At 38.5% G+C, this 17,457-nt stretch overlaps 1 protein-coding gene across 1 annotated transcript in view; it reads left to right on the top strand.

Moving 5' to 3' along the window:
* Nucleotides 1-344: 344 nt before the first annotated feature.
* Nucleotides 345-17,457, top strand: part of LOC140241501 (TBC1 domain family member 14-like) — a 71,801-nt gene continuing 54,688 nt past the window's right edge. The window contains exons 1-2 of the mRNA XM_072321230.1: nucleotides 345-1,280; nucleotides 15,831-16,085. Of these exons, the coding sequence (XP_072177331.1) occupies nucleotides 694-1,280; nucleotides 15,831-16,085 (842 nt within the window). The 5' untranslated portion in view covers nucleotides 345-693. The remainder of the gene's footprint in view (nucleotides 1,281-15,830; nucleotides 16,086-17,457) is intronic.

The raw sequence follows: 17,457 nt of genomic DNA on the forward strand, positions 1-17,457 counted from the left end.
GGTTTTCAACGTGGACAAACCCAGGGTGAAAATGCGACCATGACATGCAATATAATCAGGGATAATACTTGTGAAGTAGATTTACACAATGAGGATGCAATATCAAATCAGGATCGTGCTAATCATGTGAGAAACATGTCCAACTCAATCAACGATGGGTCTAGGGAAATCATATTTGAAACTTCACACATAAAAAGTGAGCGAGGTGTGTCGGAGAAAGCTACAGTGTTAGTTTCACACAGAAACTCCACTGAGTGCAACATTGAAATCAACTTAAACAATGGTGATGGTGTGGATTCTGCAGATGGTGAATGCCGTGATCGAATTACACAAAATGTTCCTGCATTTTCCAATACTCATTCCAACAGCAAAGAAGCAGAAAGTGCACAATCACACAATATAGCAGAAGTAAGAACTAGTTCTAGCAGTGTGAGAAAAAGTGATGGTGCCACAGAATGTGATCATGCACTCAGTACTAGCAGAGACCACAATTCTTCTCAGAGTGAAGTTAGGCAATGCAGCAACCATAAAAGTAATGGTTGTCCTCGTGAAAAAAATTGCCAAGATAAAGGGAAGACCGATGATGAATGTAGTACAGAACCACATGCTGTAAATGAGGGTGAATCAAGTGCCACAGAAGCATCACCAAAGTTTGAACTAGAGAGCGAAGAGCTGGCAACCATAGATGTGGAGATGACGCCGGTGCACCCGACAAGCCCCCTACAAATCGTCCAAAACCTTAACAAGGGAGATGGCTCTCCAGCCACAATAGATGTGACAGAGGTATGGGAGGATGCTCAGTCAGAATTGAGCAGGCCACAGTTTTTCCAAGGGAGTTTATCGGATGTCAATCTAGGTGTAGCCTCACAGCCAAGTTCTCAATCCACACCATCATCTGCATCATGGAGGACTACATCGATGTCATCAACTCCCATCGAGAAGCTGACAGGAAGCAACCCTGGTTCTTTGCAGGAAGGAGGATGCGAAGATGAAACGGGCACAGGGAAGGGAGCCACATTCAGTCTTCAGAATGATAGTGGCAGCACTCCCATTAGGAGTAGGACTAGCACTGCCACCAGCCTTAGCACCGATTTCTCCTCCAACATTTCTATAGCGACGGATGAACTCAATGAGGCACTTGCAGATGGTCTGGTGTTGGGAGAGGATGAAGTTGAATTTGAGGAGGTTAACCTGGAGCATGGCGATCATCCTCCGGGTGCATCTGTTGTTGGAGCAGGAGCCAAACCAAAGAAAAAGGGCTTAGGAGGATTCCTTGCACGGTAAGACCAAGCTCTGTGTCAAAGTCAATAGCAGTTGTTGTCATTTTATTTGTAACCTTGCTTTGTCTAATTTTCACTTTTCTTTTGTGAATAATGCTATCTGTCACAAGGCTGAGAGTGAATTACATTTTAAAATGTTAACAATGTGATTTTCTTGGTCAGAGTGCATTGCGTTGTAATTTCAAGGCATTTTGAAATATAATTCCAAATTGAGCAGATGCATGGTTAGCAAGAGATCAGAAGGCGTTTTCAGTGATTTTTGTTAATTAAGCTGTATTTATTTCGTGGTTTTGTTTTTTTTTTCCTTCGTCATCTTCTAGGTAGTTCATCCCTCTTTAAAGACAAGGAAAGTGGGTTTTGTCTGTACACATACAGATTGTACTGTATGTTTCTTTGAATTATCATTTTTCTTATAAATTGTTCAAATTTATTTCATTTCATTTTCATTTTCATTTTTTTTTTTGTTTCTGCATGGTACAAATAATCAATGAAATCATTGTGACAGAGAACAGAGATATGATAAGAGAAATAAAAAAATCAAAGTACCGTACAGGACGATCCCCAGTAAGCCGAGGTTAATATTAGGGCCTCCACTTTACTTAACGGCATACAACAAACTATTTCACACACACATACACACACAAACAGTGTAGGCCTACTTGATCATGTACACAGGTGATGCTATATATTGTAAGAGGGAAAAGAAAGAGAAGACAGGGGTAGTGATAGTGGAAGATGGTGAGAGAGAACAGGAGAGCAAGAAATAGAAAGACTCATTGATTGTGCAATTGATAACGATACACCAGGGAGGTGTGATACACTGTACAAATACAACACTATTGAAGGTGCATTCACCCTGTTGCCAGGTGACGGCTGGGTGAAGCAGTGTACGGACCAGTTATTACATGGAAATTGAAAGATCATTCCACAGCAAGACTTAAAGAGAGGGCAAAGTATTTACAGAGAATGAAATTTATTTATTATTTATTTATTTTTTTTTTTTTTGAGGGGAATGTCAGTCTCTGGCAACATTTGTTTCCTGCTTCTTCTTTCTTCCTTTCTTTCCTCATGCCCATAGCCAAAGGGCAAGTTTTTTTCACGTACGTACAACGCCGTATGTATGTGGATAGAGTGTATGCATCAATATTAGTTTATATCAAATTGTTGAAGTATGAGGAAAGTCAGACAGTCTGTTCAAAAGTTATGAATTTTTAGTTTTGGTGCTGCCATCCCTGGATGAGAATAATGCACCCATTTTTGTTGTTATTTTTGTTGTTGTCGTCCACGTCATACATTGAATGCCAGTTTTCAATTTGTGACAGTTTCATGCTGCGAATGTTTCTGGTTTTACAGCCGTGTTGATCTTCATAGAACATGAAATCATCCTCCGCATGGAATATACAATGGACTCCCGTTATGACAAAGTCCTTGGGACAAGCAGTTTTCTTTTGTTATATCGAAATTTTGTTATAACAGAACAAATAAACAATGAAAAAAACATTGAGAGGATAATGTTGAGGCCTGAATTTCGTTATACATACAATGGGAGTGCACCGTACTGTATTTCTGAAAGTGTACAGTTGTAACTGTATAACTGTTTATGCAAATGTTCTCTGCAGTGTCACAGTTGACCTGCACAGGTCTTAACCACATCATCATGGATTGTAGTACTGTAAAACATGATATTTTAGCATTGTGCAAATTGGAGCTGACGGCTTTTTTCACGGCATGAAATTTTTGCAAAGTGCCTCTGGCATTCAGTGCATACATAGCCTTAGCGTGCATTTTAATTTTGCGAATCTTGGCTCGCGCGAAATTCACGTAGTTAAAATGCACGCGAACATTCCTCGTTTTACAGTATGTAATTTTGAAAAATGACCGGAAAATAAAATCATTAGAGTGAAATACTCTGTTGGCATAATGGCATGATGTCACTAAATTGTATTGTGTGTGTACTGAATCATACACTTGTACTCCAGATTCTGCAGTACATTATGTGTACCAATCATTTCATTCCCAGAAATGCCAACATACTTATTGTTTTTGTGGACACGTACCTGTACTGTACATGATTGTACATAAAAAAAAATCCTACATCTTGATGAAACCTGTTATCATCAACCATTTTGTAAGTTAATCAGTGTGTGTACCCATTTAGGACGGGCTGATTTTGCTACAACATGCATTTCTCGTAGACACTTGCCCGAGCATACTCGGGGCTCATCTTCAATGGCTGAAAAGTATTCATGTGCTGAATTGTGTAACCATCCAACTGTGCAGATCTGGCTTCCCAATTTTTTTCTTTGCATACATATACAGTGTATACATTGTATGTGTATCAGCATGCCTACATGTGCATGGTACATGTAAATCTCGTATGCTGTGTGTTTACACACATACCAGGTATTTGAATGTAAAATGCCTTTAATATTCCGTTGTAGGCCAACCCTTTCATCCTGCGCTGCTGGTCAGTCTTTGATAACAAAGGTCATAAAGCTACCCTCACAGTTAATTTTTCATATACATATTTTTTTTTTTTTTAATCCCTCAAAACTAAAGGTGGAAATTAAGCTACAAATAATTAGCCATTAGTGATCACTGTTAATAAGAATGTAAAAATCAAATCATTGCGTATCGTCCGACTTTCTGTTTTAATTCGGAGAACTGTTTCATGTCCAATCCTGGATGCTTCACCAGCTCGTCTTATAGTACCGGTATGTTATAGCAGAAATGTATTGTACATTGTTTGCTCTGCTAATGAAGTGTCCAGGATGGGACATGTACAACTGTTCTCAGAATTATAACAGTAAATTCAAATGCAATGATTTAATTTTGTACCTTTATCAAACATTACCTGGATGAATCAGAACTTACATCAATTTATAAGGGTGTTGACATTTATGTTGATGGTACAAGACATATCAGATCAGAATATCTCTGGTACTGGCATTTTCACCCGGAGGAACAACATAAGATATTTGTTTATTTATGATTTTTTTTTTTTTTTTTTTTTGTAAGCTGAGCTTGTCAGCAAAATCATCATACTTAAATTGCAGTCAGCAAATTTCAGCTCATCTGGCTCAGCAAGAATCATCCTTCTGACCCTGGAGGCTGCCTTTAGGATTCCCACAGAAATATTATTACAGCCAGATCAAAATCAGCCTCACTAGTCAGACATATTTTATAATTAGTTTGCCTTATATAAATCTATGGTGCAGGAAGGAAGGAAGGAAGGAAGGATTTCTACTGGGGATGCAGAAGAACAGATTTTTTTAGTCCACTGCTGAAGCATGTATTATGCACCAGTATATGCTCTTGCACTGACTCTGTCAAAATACAACAAGTAGCTACAATTCTGAAATGATAATTCTTAATGATATGTCGTGTAAGTATTAATGTGATATATAGCTGAGATCTCATAGAATTCACAGATTGTCTTTATGCTCTTTTCATTATGACATCCAGTGCAATTGCTACAAAGAATCTCATTTACTGTAGTTTGCCAGTGGTTACCTTACTGATTATTTCTATGAGTGATGATCTTCTTTGTAGTTGACTTGCCCATGGGTTGAAATTTTCCTTCATGCCTCAGAATTTAAAGCATACAACTAGTGGGATGACCAAAAGAGCCATTAAAAACAATTTTATCTGCAGTAATCTATAAAATCATATCAGAATAGAAAACATTTTGTAGAAAAGTATGGCTTCTTAATCTTTGAAGGTGTAAAGCAGTTGGACCAAAGGGAAAGCCTGTTGTGTACTGTTGCATAAACAATGTACAATATACTGTATGTGACTACATGTAGTTTCCATGTACAATGTACTTGCAGTGATATACATGTAGGAATGTACTAACTGTATTTGGATCGTCTCCATTTGAGCTGTTGTACACTTTTTCAGTTGACCTAAAAAGGTCAAATTGTAGATGGGCCCCTGTATTGGTAAGTAAAGTATTGTAGGCATGACAGAATTTAGCTGCCACAGCTTGATTACGACGACGACTCAAGAGTACAACTTACTACAAGACCTTTGTCCCATTTAAGAAAGGTCAGAAATTTACGCCCCTAGGTAGCTGGACAAAGTTGGGAGGCAGACTGATCTCAGCGAACAGATAATTCACATTATACGATGTATGCACTGAACATACAATGTACTTTAATACTTTGATGGTTAGACATGTGCTCTCGAAATGATGTCCTCATATTGCCCCAGTGAAAGCAGCGTTCCATAATTATCGGGTATGTGTGTCCTGATTAAATGGCAGGGGTCTGCACTACAATGTTGCTCTGGGTCTTTTTTTTTCTGCTGGGCTAGAGAAGTAAGGGGCCTCTCTGCCGCCTTCTTTAGGCAGCCAGGTGTATTGAATGATGGTATCGCATGCCAGAGGTGTCCTAGATTATCTAGCGGGAGTGAAGCAGTCATGTGAAAGGATCATGGTTGGTTGCTAATGAAGGTACATTGTATGTCCCTCCAGAGCTTCTCCATAGGATACACACTTACAGTGCACTCTTGATGAGGCTAACCCAGTGGCAACTGGGATTATTTAGAATAATTGATTATACATGTACATGTACATCATATGCAAGGTACAAAAGTGTACGTACGTATATATTCTGGATACAAATGTTGCATGTGTGGTATCCATGTGGAATGGCTCAGTGTAATGTGAACACCACTCTGACATCATCTTCTTGAATCTTGGATCTTCATCTGAACCTACGTCGTACAATAAATTTACTTATAATATGTTTTCAGGGTGTGCGATTCTCCACCTTACACACCTAATTACAATTTTTGTAGCACCATCACTATACTGTACATGTACCTCTTGCCTTTGTACAGAAACCCTGTAGTTTGTATGATTGAGTCCATGGCACTTTGAGATGGTGTCCTGAGAGGGTCAAGGGTCAAAAGTCAATTGCAAGGTCGTAAGTTATAAGGGCATTTAATGTTCACCTGTGATTTTATTTGTCACAGTCCATCATTCTCAATGTTGCGGAATCATGTACATGTAGGCGTACAACTGTACTACAGTATAAAGGCGAAGCGTGATGCAGCAAGTGAACTCTTGAACTGGCATTGTGGATTAACAGTTTTTAACATAGAGTTTGCAGGCCTCCTGATACACATTAGTACAATGTAGAATGTACATTGTAGAGGTATGTAATGCATGCCATGGTTACCATACTGTTACAGTGCACAACATTAGTACAGTGTAGAATGTACAGTTGTTGTACATTGTACAGGTATGTAATGCATGCCATGGTTACCATACTGTTACAGTGTACAACTGTATACATGGTGAATGTATGCATGCATGGAATAGTTTGAAATGTACAGTAATTAATGTACAAGTGCTGGTACTACAATGTAGTGCATCAGACTAGGATAAAGACAAGTGATAGTACAGAGCTGTACATTTATGTACAGCCTGTAGTACTTACAGCTGTACTATAGCTCAATAAATCAGAACCTGTATGACTGGACAGATTTCTGTGTCCTTTCAGAAGGGAGGGTACCGGTGGTATCAAATACAACCTTGTGCATGAAAAGATACAATGTGCAATGTGATACGTCATATGCATCATAAAGTGTAGGCCCTATTGTATATGTACCTCTAATGAAGGATGAATTTCAATGAAATTGAAGAAATCAAAGTGATGCATTGACCAGTAACAGTCAAGATGTGCTTACCATCAGGGCACATTTCTAGAATCACAACAGACTGAATGCCAACAGACTCTGACCAAAGGAGATGGTTTCGTTTATCAATAGATATATACCTGGCAATACTAAGTACACTGAATAACTTTGTTTCATTACTTTGATGATGCTTGTGTTTATTTAATAAGTGTCCCATTTCTTATCTGCACACAGACTTGAAAGACATTCTGATTTTGTATAAATTGCACAATTCAATGTCCCTGTCTTGAATTCGAATCCATGGTATGCCATTTCTTGCATATAAAGTCCTACACAGGAAATGTTTGTCACCAAATACACTGTATGATACAGTGATAATGATGATGATAAAACAATAGTGATAATGATAATGAAAGTAACATTACTCCCGACCTAGTACTACTGGTACTCCTGTATGTACTGGCTACTACTGATACAATGCAGATAAATGATAAATAACTTATTTACAGTTGTAGATCATGGAGTATTTTGCAAGGGATATCAGCTCACGTGACCAGAATTCTGAGGAGAGCAATGCACTATTAAAGTCTTGTAGGCTCGTCATTAGGTGACCAACTGGCATTTGGATTCATCCAGCTTTGTTCTTGAGAGGTGAATCATTTCAAACTTAAAATCGACCTGGTAGCTGTGCATTTGGTTCATGGTTTTGCAGAGTAGCAGCCCTGATCAGAGGCAAGGATTTTAGCATACAGTATTTTGGTTGAGTCACCTAGAACTCCACAATGTGCCTTGCTGGTCATGTTGCATTCATGAAGCAATGATTAAGCACTAATTTGTTTCAACATGTTGATTGTAAAAATGCGAGTTCATATTCAAGAATGGGTCTGATGACTTTGCTAATAAGAACTGTCAATGTCATTATATCTTTAGTGTGAATATGATGCCTATTGATATTATTGTAATAGCAATGATGATGATGACTAGTATTGGTGCTACTAGTACTATCTTATTTTATTTTATTTTATTTTATTTCATTTCATTCTATTCTATTTATGTTTTGCTTGAATGTTATAGAAAACATACACTGTATATAGTGTCATGCAATATACAATGTGCTTTTAAGACTGGTGGTACCTAATCATGTGCAACAAGATCTCCCCAACAAACTGTTTGAAAGTACAATGTACAGTTGTATGTACCTCTGGAGATCTCAGCACTCAAGATAGCTGAGTTGAATGTACAATTGTAATTACAGTTGTATATAAACATTACTGATACAGTGCTCTGTCACAGCAGGAAAACTGTTTGAGTGGTCTTTTGGGATACAGGCATTTTCATATTTGCCAGTAAACCTGCATTGAATTTCAGTGTAGACTTACTGTACAGGTTCCTACATGTGCATGTACTGTACTGTACTTTGATTGACATATTCGGCATTTATATCAGTGTTCCATACATGCAGGTGTTCAAGGTGTTTATGCATCGGTCTGAGTGAGGTCATTATCTAAGCAAAGTCCAGAAAAAGTTCATTTAACATGATCTCTGACTGCTATTATTATAGTACATGCTGTGTCTACAATGCCTGCGCCTGCCTGTGAACAAAAAGTGGTCTGACAAACAGGTCAGGTTTGTTTCCAACTGTGATCTGTTGGCTGAATACGTACAACTTGTACATTGGTCATTACTGTACAATGTCATCTCTTAGGGGACTGACCAATGTTTCTGCGTCTTGATGCTATAATTTGCCAGCAGGTGGTATTTTGGATTATGGATTTGAGATGTAATTTCTCATTACTTATGGATATTTAATGGTGCATACATGCAATACTAGGGTGACATTTTACAATGTACAATAACACAGTTGTGCCTACATGTACAGAATGTAGATGCTCCAGTACCATGTACACGCTCATGTTTAAGATTTCCTCCTTTGGATGGTTGTGCAGAGGACCTCTATTCTTCACCTCAGGCAATCTGTGCAACATTTTCCTTCTTGCACAATGTACATTGTACCTCCACCCCCTTCTCCCCCCCCCCCCCCAGCACTCCTCCTGAGCTCTGTACTGACATATCAGTTGTGTAGGCTGTACTACAGATTCCAAAATGGGACTTGCTTCACCCATCATTTCTGTATAACATGGCTCTTATTGTATATCTACGAAAAGCTTTGCTCTACACATTATGTGCCAGGTCTATGTCACAAATCGGAGTTTGCCAGACAAATTTGTGTGTACACGTGTAGTGCATTTATTGAGAACCAGAATAATGGAATGAGAAAAAGAATTAAGGAATGAATATTATTTCCTTTTAGTAATAAAACCTATTGATTTCCCACCCTTGAGAAAGATACATACAGTGTATTTGTGTTGCAGGGGCCAATATTTTTCACAAGCTGTTGAAATACTACATGTTTGTAGTTGACTCATGAAATTCACAGAAGTAAAAATACAGTGAAATTAACTACACTATATAAAAACAATAATTAATGACAAATATTGATACTGTACTAACGGGTTAAGTGATGTTCAAAATGTTTCAAATCCCATTGAAAAACAAAACAAAACTGAAGCCCATCAACTGGTGAAACTTGTGCAAGACAAAAAGGAAAAAGTAATGTTCGTGCTGATTTTTCATTTCCATTCTCAGAAAAAAAAAGGTCAGAAATATAGAACTTTATGGTATAATTTGTGCAGTACAAAGAACAAAATTATAGAAGACTGAATATTGACAAAGTTACAGAAACTTGTATTCTGTCACAGTCATATGAAAATAAGGCTGCGTTTATCTAAAAATTTTCTGAGGCAGAATCGCGATCCTAAACGCGTTTGAGGCATTTTCAGGGGTTAGATAAACGCAACCGTGTTTTCAAACGCAATTAGGAACGCCGTTTTGAAACGGCTTTCAAAGGGCGTTTTGAAACGCGTTTGAGACCATGATCGCTGTTCTGTGAGTAGATAAACGCAGTGCCGTTTTGAAACGCGTTTATATCTCAAGGTCAAATCCCAGCTGTTTCCGGTTGTACTCTCTACCCATAATTTGTGTGTGACTGAGGAGGCATGTTTTGTGGTTGCAGTTGACCTTTATTTCCCGGGTCAAACGGCGCAAAGCAGCTGCGCAGTGACACCTCTGGAATCGCGATTGTATGATGGTTAGATAAACGCGGCTCATCGAGAATCGCGTTTCAAACCACGTTTACAAACACCGTTCCAAACGCGTTTGGAAACGTGATTCTCTCTCTCAAGTTAGATAAATGCAGCCACAGACAAATGACACATACAAGTGTACAAAATTTGTATGCCAAGCAGATGAAGATAGTTACAGTATAGGGGCTACATCCGAGGTGTACATGTATTCAAGCTGTCATGGATGTGTTCTTGTGAGTATTAAATGCTGGCAATGTACAATGTAATATATCTTAGGATATACTGTACTGTATTCATGCTGGGAAAGTATATGTCTCACACCATTGAAATATCCATTCGAGGGTACTCTGCTCTCAGGGCAGACAGTCATACTCACCTTCAAATTCAATTGATATGCTGACAAGGTAGCGATGACCTTTCCGTGTACATCTGTATGTTCCTGGGAAGACATAAATTAGTAGTGGCATTTTTTTTTTTTTTTTTTAGATCAGTGTATTGATTTAATGCTGTGATGCAGTCACTATGTACCGGTATTGTATGATTTCAACGAATCCATGTACTGAGAGCCTCTACAGTGTACATCTAGTTGAAATTATCAATTACGTGGTGACAAGAATAGCGCTGTGTGGGGTTTGTTTTTTTATTCTGAGGGGTGCAGCCCCAAAGAATAGATTTCTTGTCTTGTCACCAAGGAATGCATAACTCCACTAGAGGCTCAAAATAATGCACAACATACATGTGTATTTACTTATTAAATTGCTTAAGAAAGTACTTTTTTTTCTTTTGCAATAACTGTCACTCTAGTTTGGTTGTTTGTTTACAGGTAGGGCCTACATTAAATGGCACTGCAGCATAGACGATCTGTGTACAAGACCCCGTTTACAGTGCGGGGCTGGGCCGAGCCGTGGCCGAGCCGCGGCCGAGCCCAGCCTCATTTGCGGGGCCGAGCCCCTCAATTTTGTCCGTTAACACTGCCGGGCTCGGCCGTGCTTTTAATTCAAACCTTTCAATATTTTGTCGTAGTGGCGCTCTGCTTGTAAACAAACGCAATTTGGTATAGTCTGGTTTTCAGACCCTTTGCCAACTGAATTCCGTGGCGATGAAGTCGCCGTTCGGGTTAAGGCCGTTGCCGAAGGAAAAATCCTTTGCAGGACAAAACCACCTTAAACTATACTATTTTTCGACGTTGAGGGGGTTAATATCCTGAATAGCGAAATAGTTCGGGCAGAGGATTTGGAAGCCAGACTAAAATTGGCCGCGCATTTGGCCCAGTTTGCCTTTACACTGAGAAAAGGCCGGGCTCGGCTGCAGCCGAGCCGCGGCTGAGACCACCACCAGAGCGTGGACAAATGCGCGGCCAATTTTGGCCCCGCATTTGGCCTTTTGCACGTTTACACTGAAATGAAGGTGGGCTCGGCCGCGGCCAAGCCGCGGCAGAGCCTCGCACTGTAAACGGGGTCCAAGTGTACCACGTGCAGTGAACTTGATTTTACACAATGGTGTATGAGGCCAACACTGATAACACCCTACACATGCTATCAATGAATAAACATGGTACCACGAATACGTGTATGATGTCATGTGGCACATTTTTTCTGGCATTTTTCTTTAACATCAGTGTAGTAATGTTTTATTTTGTCACATGATGCTATATAAACCAATCAGCTAGTAGGAATTCATGAATGATGGATACATACGTGGTGTGATATTGAATCTGTATAGTTGTATATATTGCTAGGGCTCTATTACAGAGATGATCATTGTAAATTATCATTTTCTTTTCTTGTGTACACATGCAAAAGGGCAAACTCTCCCCCACAGTCAACAGGTTAGGCATTTCTGGTTCAAAGCATGTTTCACACTGACCCTCTAAAAGATACTCACTCAAGAGAATTTTTCTAACCTACCAATGAACCGAAAGGCCATGTACAATTGTACACTCTTCCTTTATACTGCTATGGGAGCACAACCTTCTTCAGTACTTCATATTTAACAATGCAGACTGTAGTTAACTTGATGCTTTGTTCATTTGCAAAGTCTGGCCATATGAGTGATGTAGATGGCCATAATATGCACTGACTGTCTGTACACATGGCAATGATTGCATTTTGTAGTTGTAGGCTGTAATTCATCTCGGAACACCGTAGCAATGTGGGACAACCTCGTTGGTAATTACTGCGACGGGGAAATTGAGGCCTGTATGCTGGAATGAATCAACCGTCGTTAGGATGATTGAGCCAGGGGAGTACATTGCATTAGGTCTGTCAGTCCCAATGTCAGCTAGACCATGTAAAATGTCAGTAGTGTTTGGTTCAGAAAGGGTTAAACAGCATTTCAGATGCCAAGTCTGGATAAGTATGCCCTCAGTGTATTGGGTTTGAGAGTAAAAATGATTTCTTAAAACATACTGGCACATAATGCAACTAGCCAGTTTACTAGTATTCCATAGAGAACATTTTCCCAGCAGTGTGAGTACTGTGTAATAAATCATACACTGTATGCCATATATGTAGCAGGTCTTTTTTTCTTTTTTTTTTCAGATCGCTACTTAAACCCTGACAATTTTCGTGAGTGGTTAAATTCGTGATTGTGAAATACAATAATGAACTGGGAAATGTACGCTTGCTTATCACCTTCATGTGAGGATCATAGTTTATATTTTCACATGTTAAATTCACAAATGGCACCAATTCACAAAATTTGCAAAAAACCCCACAAAAACTTTCAAACTATATAGGCCTATATACAAACTATACAGTATACATACACTCTTGTATGTGTACACTATTTAGTAGCCTTGTAGATTTACATTGTAGTACTGGGCCTCAAAGCATAAAATTAAACTTGCTAATTTGTGTTTTATTTTTCAGTTGTTCTCATTATTTGTAAATGTACAATGTAGTGTAAACTGTAACGTCTTTCAAATGACATGATGTAGGCAGAATGGTGTACACTACTGTTTATGTATATCAAAAGTTTAAAGGGCAAATCCACTTCAGAAGATGATTAGAGTATTCTCAAAGTAAGCAATACGGGGACTTTTTTTTAGAAATGAGACTATCTTTTTTTTTCTTGTAATTAGAATGTCAAAGTGTGTCACTCATTGTACTCTTTGGAATGGTGATATCGGTCATGCTCAGGTGATCCTTTTGTATAACAATTTCATGCAGGATGTAGACTCAGAGACAATGATGTCATGTCTTGACTACTGTGTACATTCCCTCTGACTTTTAGATCACACCGCTTTAAAAAAAAATATCCTGTTTTTGCCAGATTTAACAAAGTTCTCTGACAACTCCTCTCAGAATACATCAGCATGACTGAATTACTACAAATATGCTCTAGAATGAATTAATGGAAAGTGTAAATTCCTTTTGTTTTATCTATTTCATAATTTAAAATATATTCATTAACTTAAGGAAGGATTTGTGTGCGAACTTACTGGGAGACATTTGAGGTGATTATCGATATCTTTGTTTTGTATGGTTGTGGGATTGTCATTGTGACCAGTGAAGATTGCTGTTTCAAATTCAAGACAGCGAATGAAATTTTGATTATGATTCCATAACCTCCAACTTCTGTGATTATGACATGTACAGTATGTATAGTAGAGATCTGGCCCAGACATGAAATGAAATCGATCGTAGACACAGATCACAATGCTTATGAAACTTGCTGAAGTTTGTATGTTGCAAGAAGACCAAATGAAAGATGACAGCATGTGCTGGAATGCACTACATGTATTGTGCTGGCATGCATGCATCATTGATGGCAAAACAATCATAGAACTTGATACATGTGTACTGTATGTTTCACTCGTTTCCTATTACTTTGTATGGCTTACAGGTACATGTACAATATCAGTACCTGCAAATCATGGAGTGTTGCTGTACAAGTCAGTACACAGTCGGTGCTTTCATATGATGATGTGTAGTAGTCTCTTCAACTACAGTTTCGTTGATTCTTTTGATGCATTTCACACACACACATAAAAGTTGAATGTGCTTGAGAAATTTTGGAAGCATTCAACGAAAGTTAATTCAATGTGGTTTACATCAGTGCCGATGTATAGATTTCCCACAAGTGGGTCTCATAGAGCTACAGTGTAGACTGGAAACAATTTTCTACTGAAGAACTAATCAAGCACTGTGTAGTACTGGTAATTGTTTGTGGACTCTAGCACACTGGAAGTCTACATCAGTAAAGTCAATAATCATAGTTCTCATGGGAGTGTGCACTGCCTGTACAATGTTCTCAGTGTGTATTACATGTATTGCATATTATCAAAGTTCTAAAAAAAAAAAGCATTTTCCAGAGAAAATAAGAATCCTATTCCTATGTAAATTACATACAGGGTGATATTGGCCACAGTGTGTGTATGTATAATGTGTGTGTGTGTGTGTGGGGGGGGGGAGGGGAGGTTCAGATGGCAATACTACCCCCACCCCCCCCCCCAAAAAAAAAAAAAAAAAGAATAATGTGTACGGTATTGAAAGACCCCCACTGAGAGTTTGCCAGCCACTCCCTCTCAAGATATTCTTATTTCATACACTACCTGTAGGGGCTCTTATAAGGGGGTTCACGGTTGCGATGTGCGCATGTGCAAAATAAAGGTCAAATGAGAATGTTTGTGTATTTGCCATTGACTTTCAAACGAAAAGAATCCTCGGGCAAATGAGGATTTGGAATGTTAAGCTGTGTGTTTCATCTTGTAAGAACGCACAGGTGAAAGTGATTTATCAATAATGTTTAACGAAAGCTGCACACGCATTTCATTGACATTGATTACAAAGGTGGCATGCTTCAACAAAAAATGCTCTGTCACAGGTCCTTTCCATGTTATTTGAAAGTCTGTGGTGTAGGGGTCAAATGAGACATGCGCTAACCATGAACTCCCTTATTAGTTCTCTTGAGTGTGCTTCTAATAAATCATGATAAAGTCTTGGGATAACTTTTTCTGCAGAGATGTTCATCTTTTTATACATCAAATTGGCAACTAAAATTTACTGCTTATCTTTCATGTGAGAATGAATGAATTGATTTCAGTGAAATTCATCAAATCTGCACAAGATGAGAGAAAAAAACAACAAAATTTGCCAATTTGAGGAAGAGAGAGAGAGAGACAGCAGCTTTAATCTTCTAAAATATATTGTCATTTTCATAGGAAATGTTTATTACTTTTCTCAAATCAAGTAGACATTTGAAAATTCACTGACCTACACAAGTCATTATATGAACAACACCACCCTAAACAAGTCATATATGAACAACAAAGGGTTCACATGAAGACATTTTTATCTTTTTTGATCCACCTTATATGAAGTGACTAATGTGGCTGTATCATGAATCTATGTACTACTTTAAGATTCCATGAAATTGACATAACATGTCCAATTGTTTTTGACAAATTTGCAGTTCTGTTTGTTTGATTTTACTCTTAGTAGGCTTGAACACAGGAATGAATTATCCTTTACCTTGAAATTACTCCAACCATCAGAGCCTGTAGCTGTACATGTACACTGTACACTGTACAATGTACATAATGTAAGGAATCAAGAATCATATTGTATGATGCATCTCTGAATCCATCTGCCATATCTGGCCAAGATTCTAAGTTGTACAGTGTGCAGCTAACCTGTCCCTAACCCATACTCCTTGTCAAGAGCATTATCATACAAAGAGTAAGAATACATGGTGCCTTGAATGTGACAACATCAACCTTGTACACTGCAGTGTATCAAAATTTGTCCTTTTTCTTTGGCAGGAACATCTTCCGAAAGTCACTGGGTAAGTCCTCCCAGCTGGGCGGGGCGGAGTCGTCCCCACCAGGCTGGAAGCTATTTGGGCGTGTCCCTGCCAAGGAGTCCGCGCTGCAGCGGGACCACATGCAGATCTCAGAGGACTTCCAGAAGCGGGGACAGACACACCCACCTACCAGCTCACTGACCTGGAAGAAGCGCCACACCGGGATGAAGGAGGCGTCGTCTACGACAGCACTTATCCTCGAGAACAGACCCCTGTGAGTATCTAGCAAACCAATTCTATCGTTGTTATTGGAATATTACATTTTTGTCAGACCCCCGTATTTTTAACAAATTTAGTACTTGTCGCTACTTAGTACTATTTCGCTATCTTTTTATTCCATCGTAATCTTGATAGCATTTCTTAATTTTTGACTTCCTTATGTTGTGGTTATTCATGTTAAAACTTTCCAAAAGTCTTTCTTTTCTCCTTTCTGTGGGGGGTATGATACCGCAGTAGATACTTGATTGAGTTTATGTTATGGGGGAGGGGTGGTAAAGAAAAGAGTGTTTATTATACAGTTCTAAACCCATTTCTAGTTTGAGATGAATATATTCAATATACGAGTTTCTGCTCTCAAAAACCGCGTGATAGGAGATTTGATGATAAAGGGGAGTGCTTTCAAATGCCACCGACAGTTCGTCTTACAGACTCAGAATCTCATGTACTGAATCAGACATGATTGCACTTCATGTTGTCATGATTTGGTTTAGCAGAGCTACCCTGGAAATTTACAACCCTGTTGAAATGTTGTGTAGCGGGTGGTGTTTTTCAAAAGCAATTGTACACGTACAGGTACAATAGAGGTGCAATAGATTACAGTGGCCCTGGTAATCAAATTTGTTTTTAAATGCTTATATCAAGCATGACAATGTTGTGAAGAGGCACTGTATAGCAGAGACTAAACCATTCTTCCAGCTGTGTTGGTATTATGTTTTCAAGAGAGTTTCTCTTTTTCTTTTTCTTTTTCTTTTTTAAACATGGAGCAATTATAGGGAATGATGATAAAAAAGAAAATACTGATAGCAGAGAAAACATTTCAAAGAGTATTCTGAATTTATTTCTATTTCTTGTTATTTCAATTAATGATTGACTTTCAGGCAATGTAGAGGCATTTTGATATTGACCACCAGGGGAGTTGTCAAGACTTATGTGCATCACAATTTTGTACTGTAAACTACAAAATTTTCACCTGTGAACTCATAATCTATTCTTGAAGGCAAATGAAAGATTTGTTTGTTTTTTTTCTAGCACATTCATAACCTAGTCTACTGTAAAGGTGGAAATTTTGTAGTGAGGATATTTTCATGCAACCAGAAGCTAGTGTGAAAACAAAAGCAAGGAAATATTTTGACATGCCATACATTATACTAATTAATGTCCTGATTCTGTAATCCTGATTTGTAATGTGAAGTACGCTCACCCCATGTCTGCTGATAAAAGTTTAAACCTTGAATTGTCAGTAGCAACAACAATAAAGGATAATATCATATCACGCTTCTAGTTTTGACACTGAGCAAATATTTAGCCTCGCACAATAATATATGGGAGTGCATGGTCTGGATTTGTCAATAGAAAGGAGACACTTG

This window comes from Diadema setosum, chromosome 18 (genome assembly GCF_964275005.1).
Source record: "Diadema setosum chromosome 18, eeDiaSeto1, whole genome shotgun sequence".
Lineage (NCBI taxonomy): Eukaryota > Metazoa > Echinodermata > Echinoidea > Diadematoida > Diadematidae > Diadema > Diadema setosum.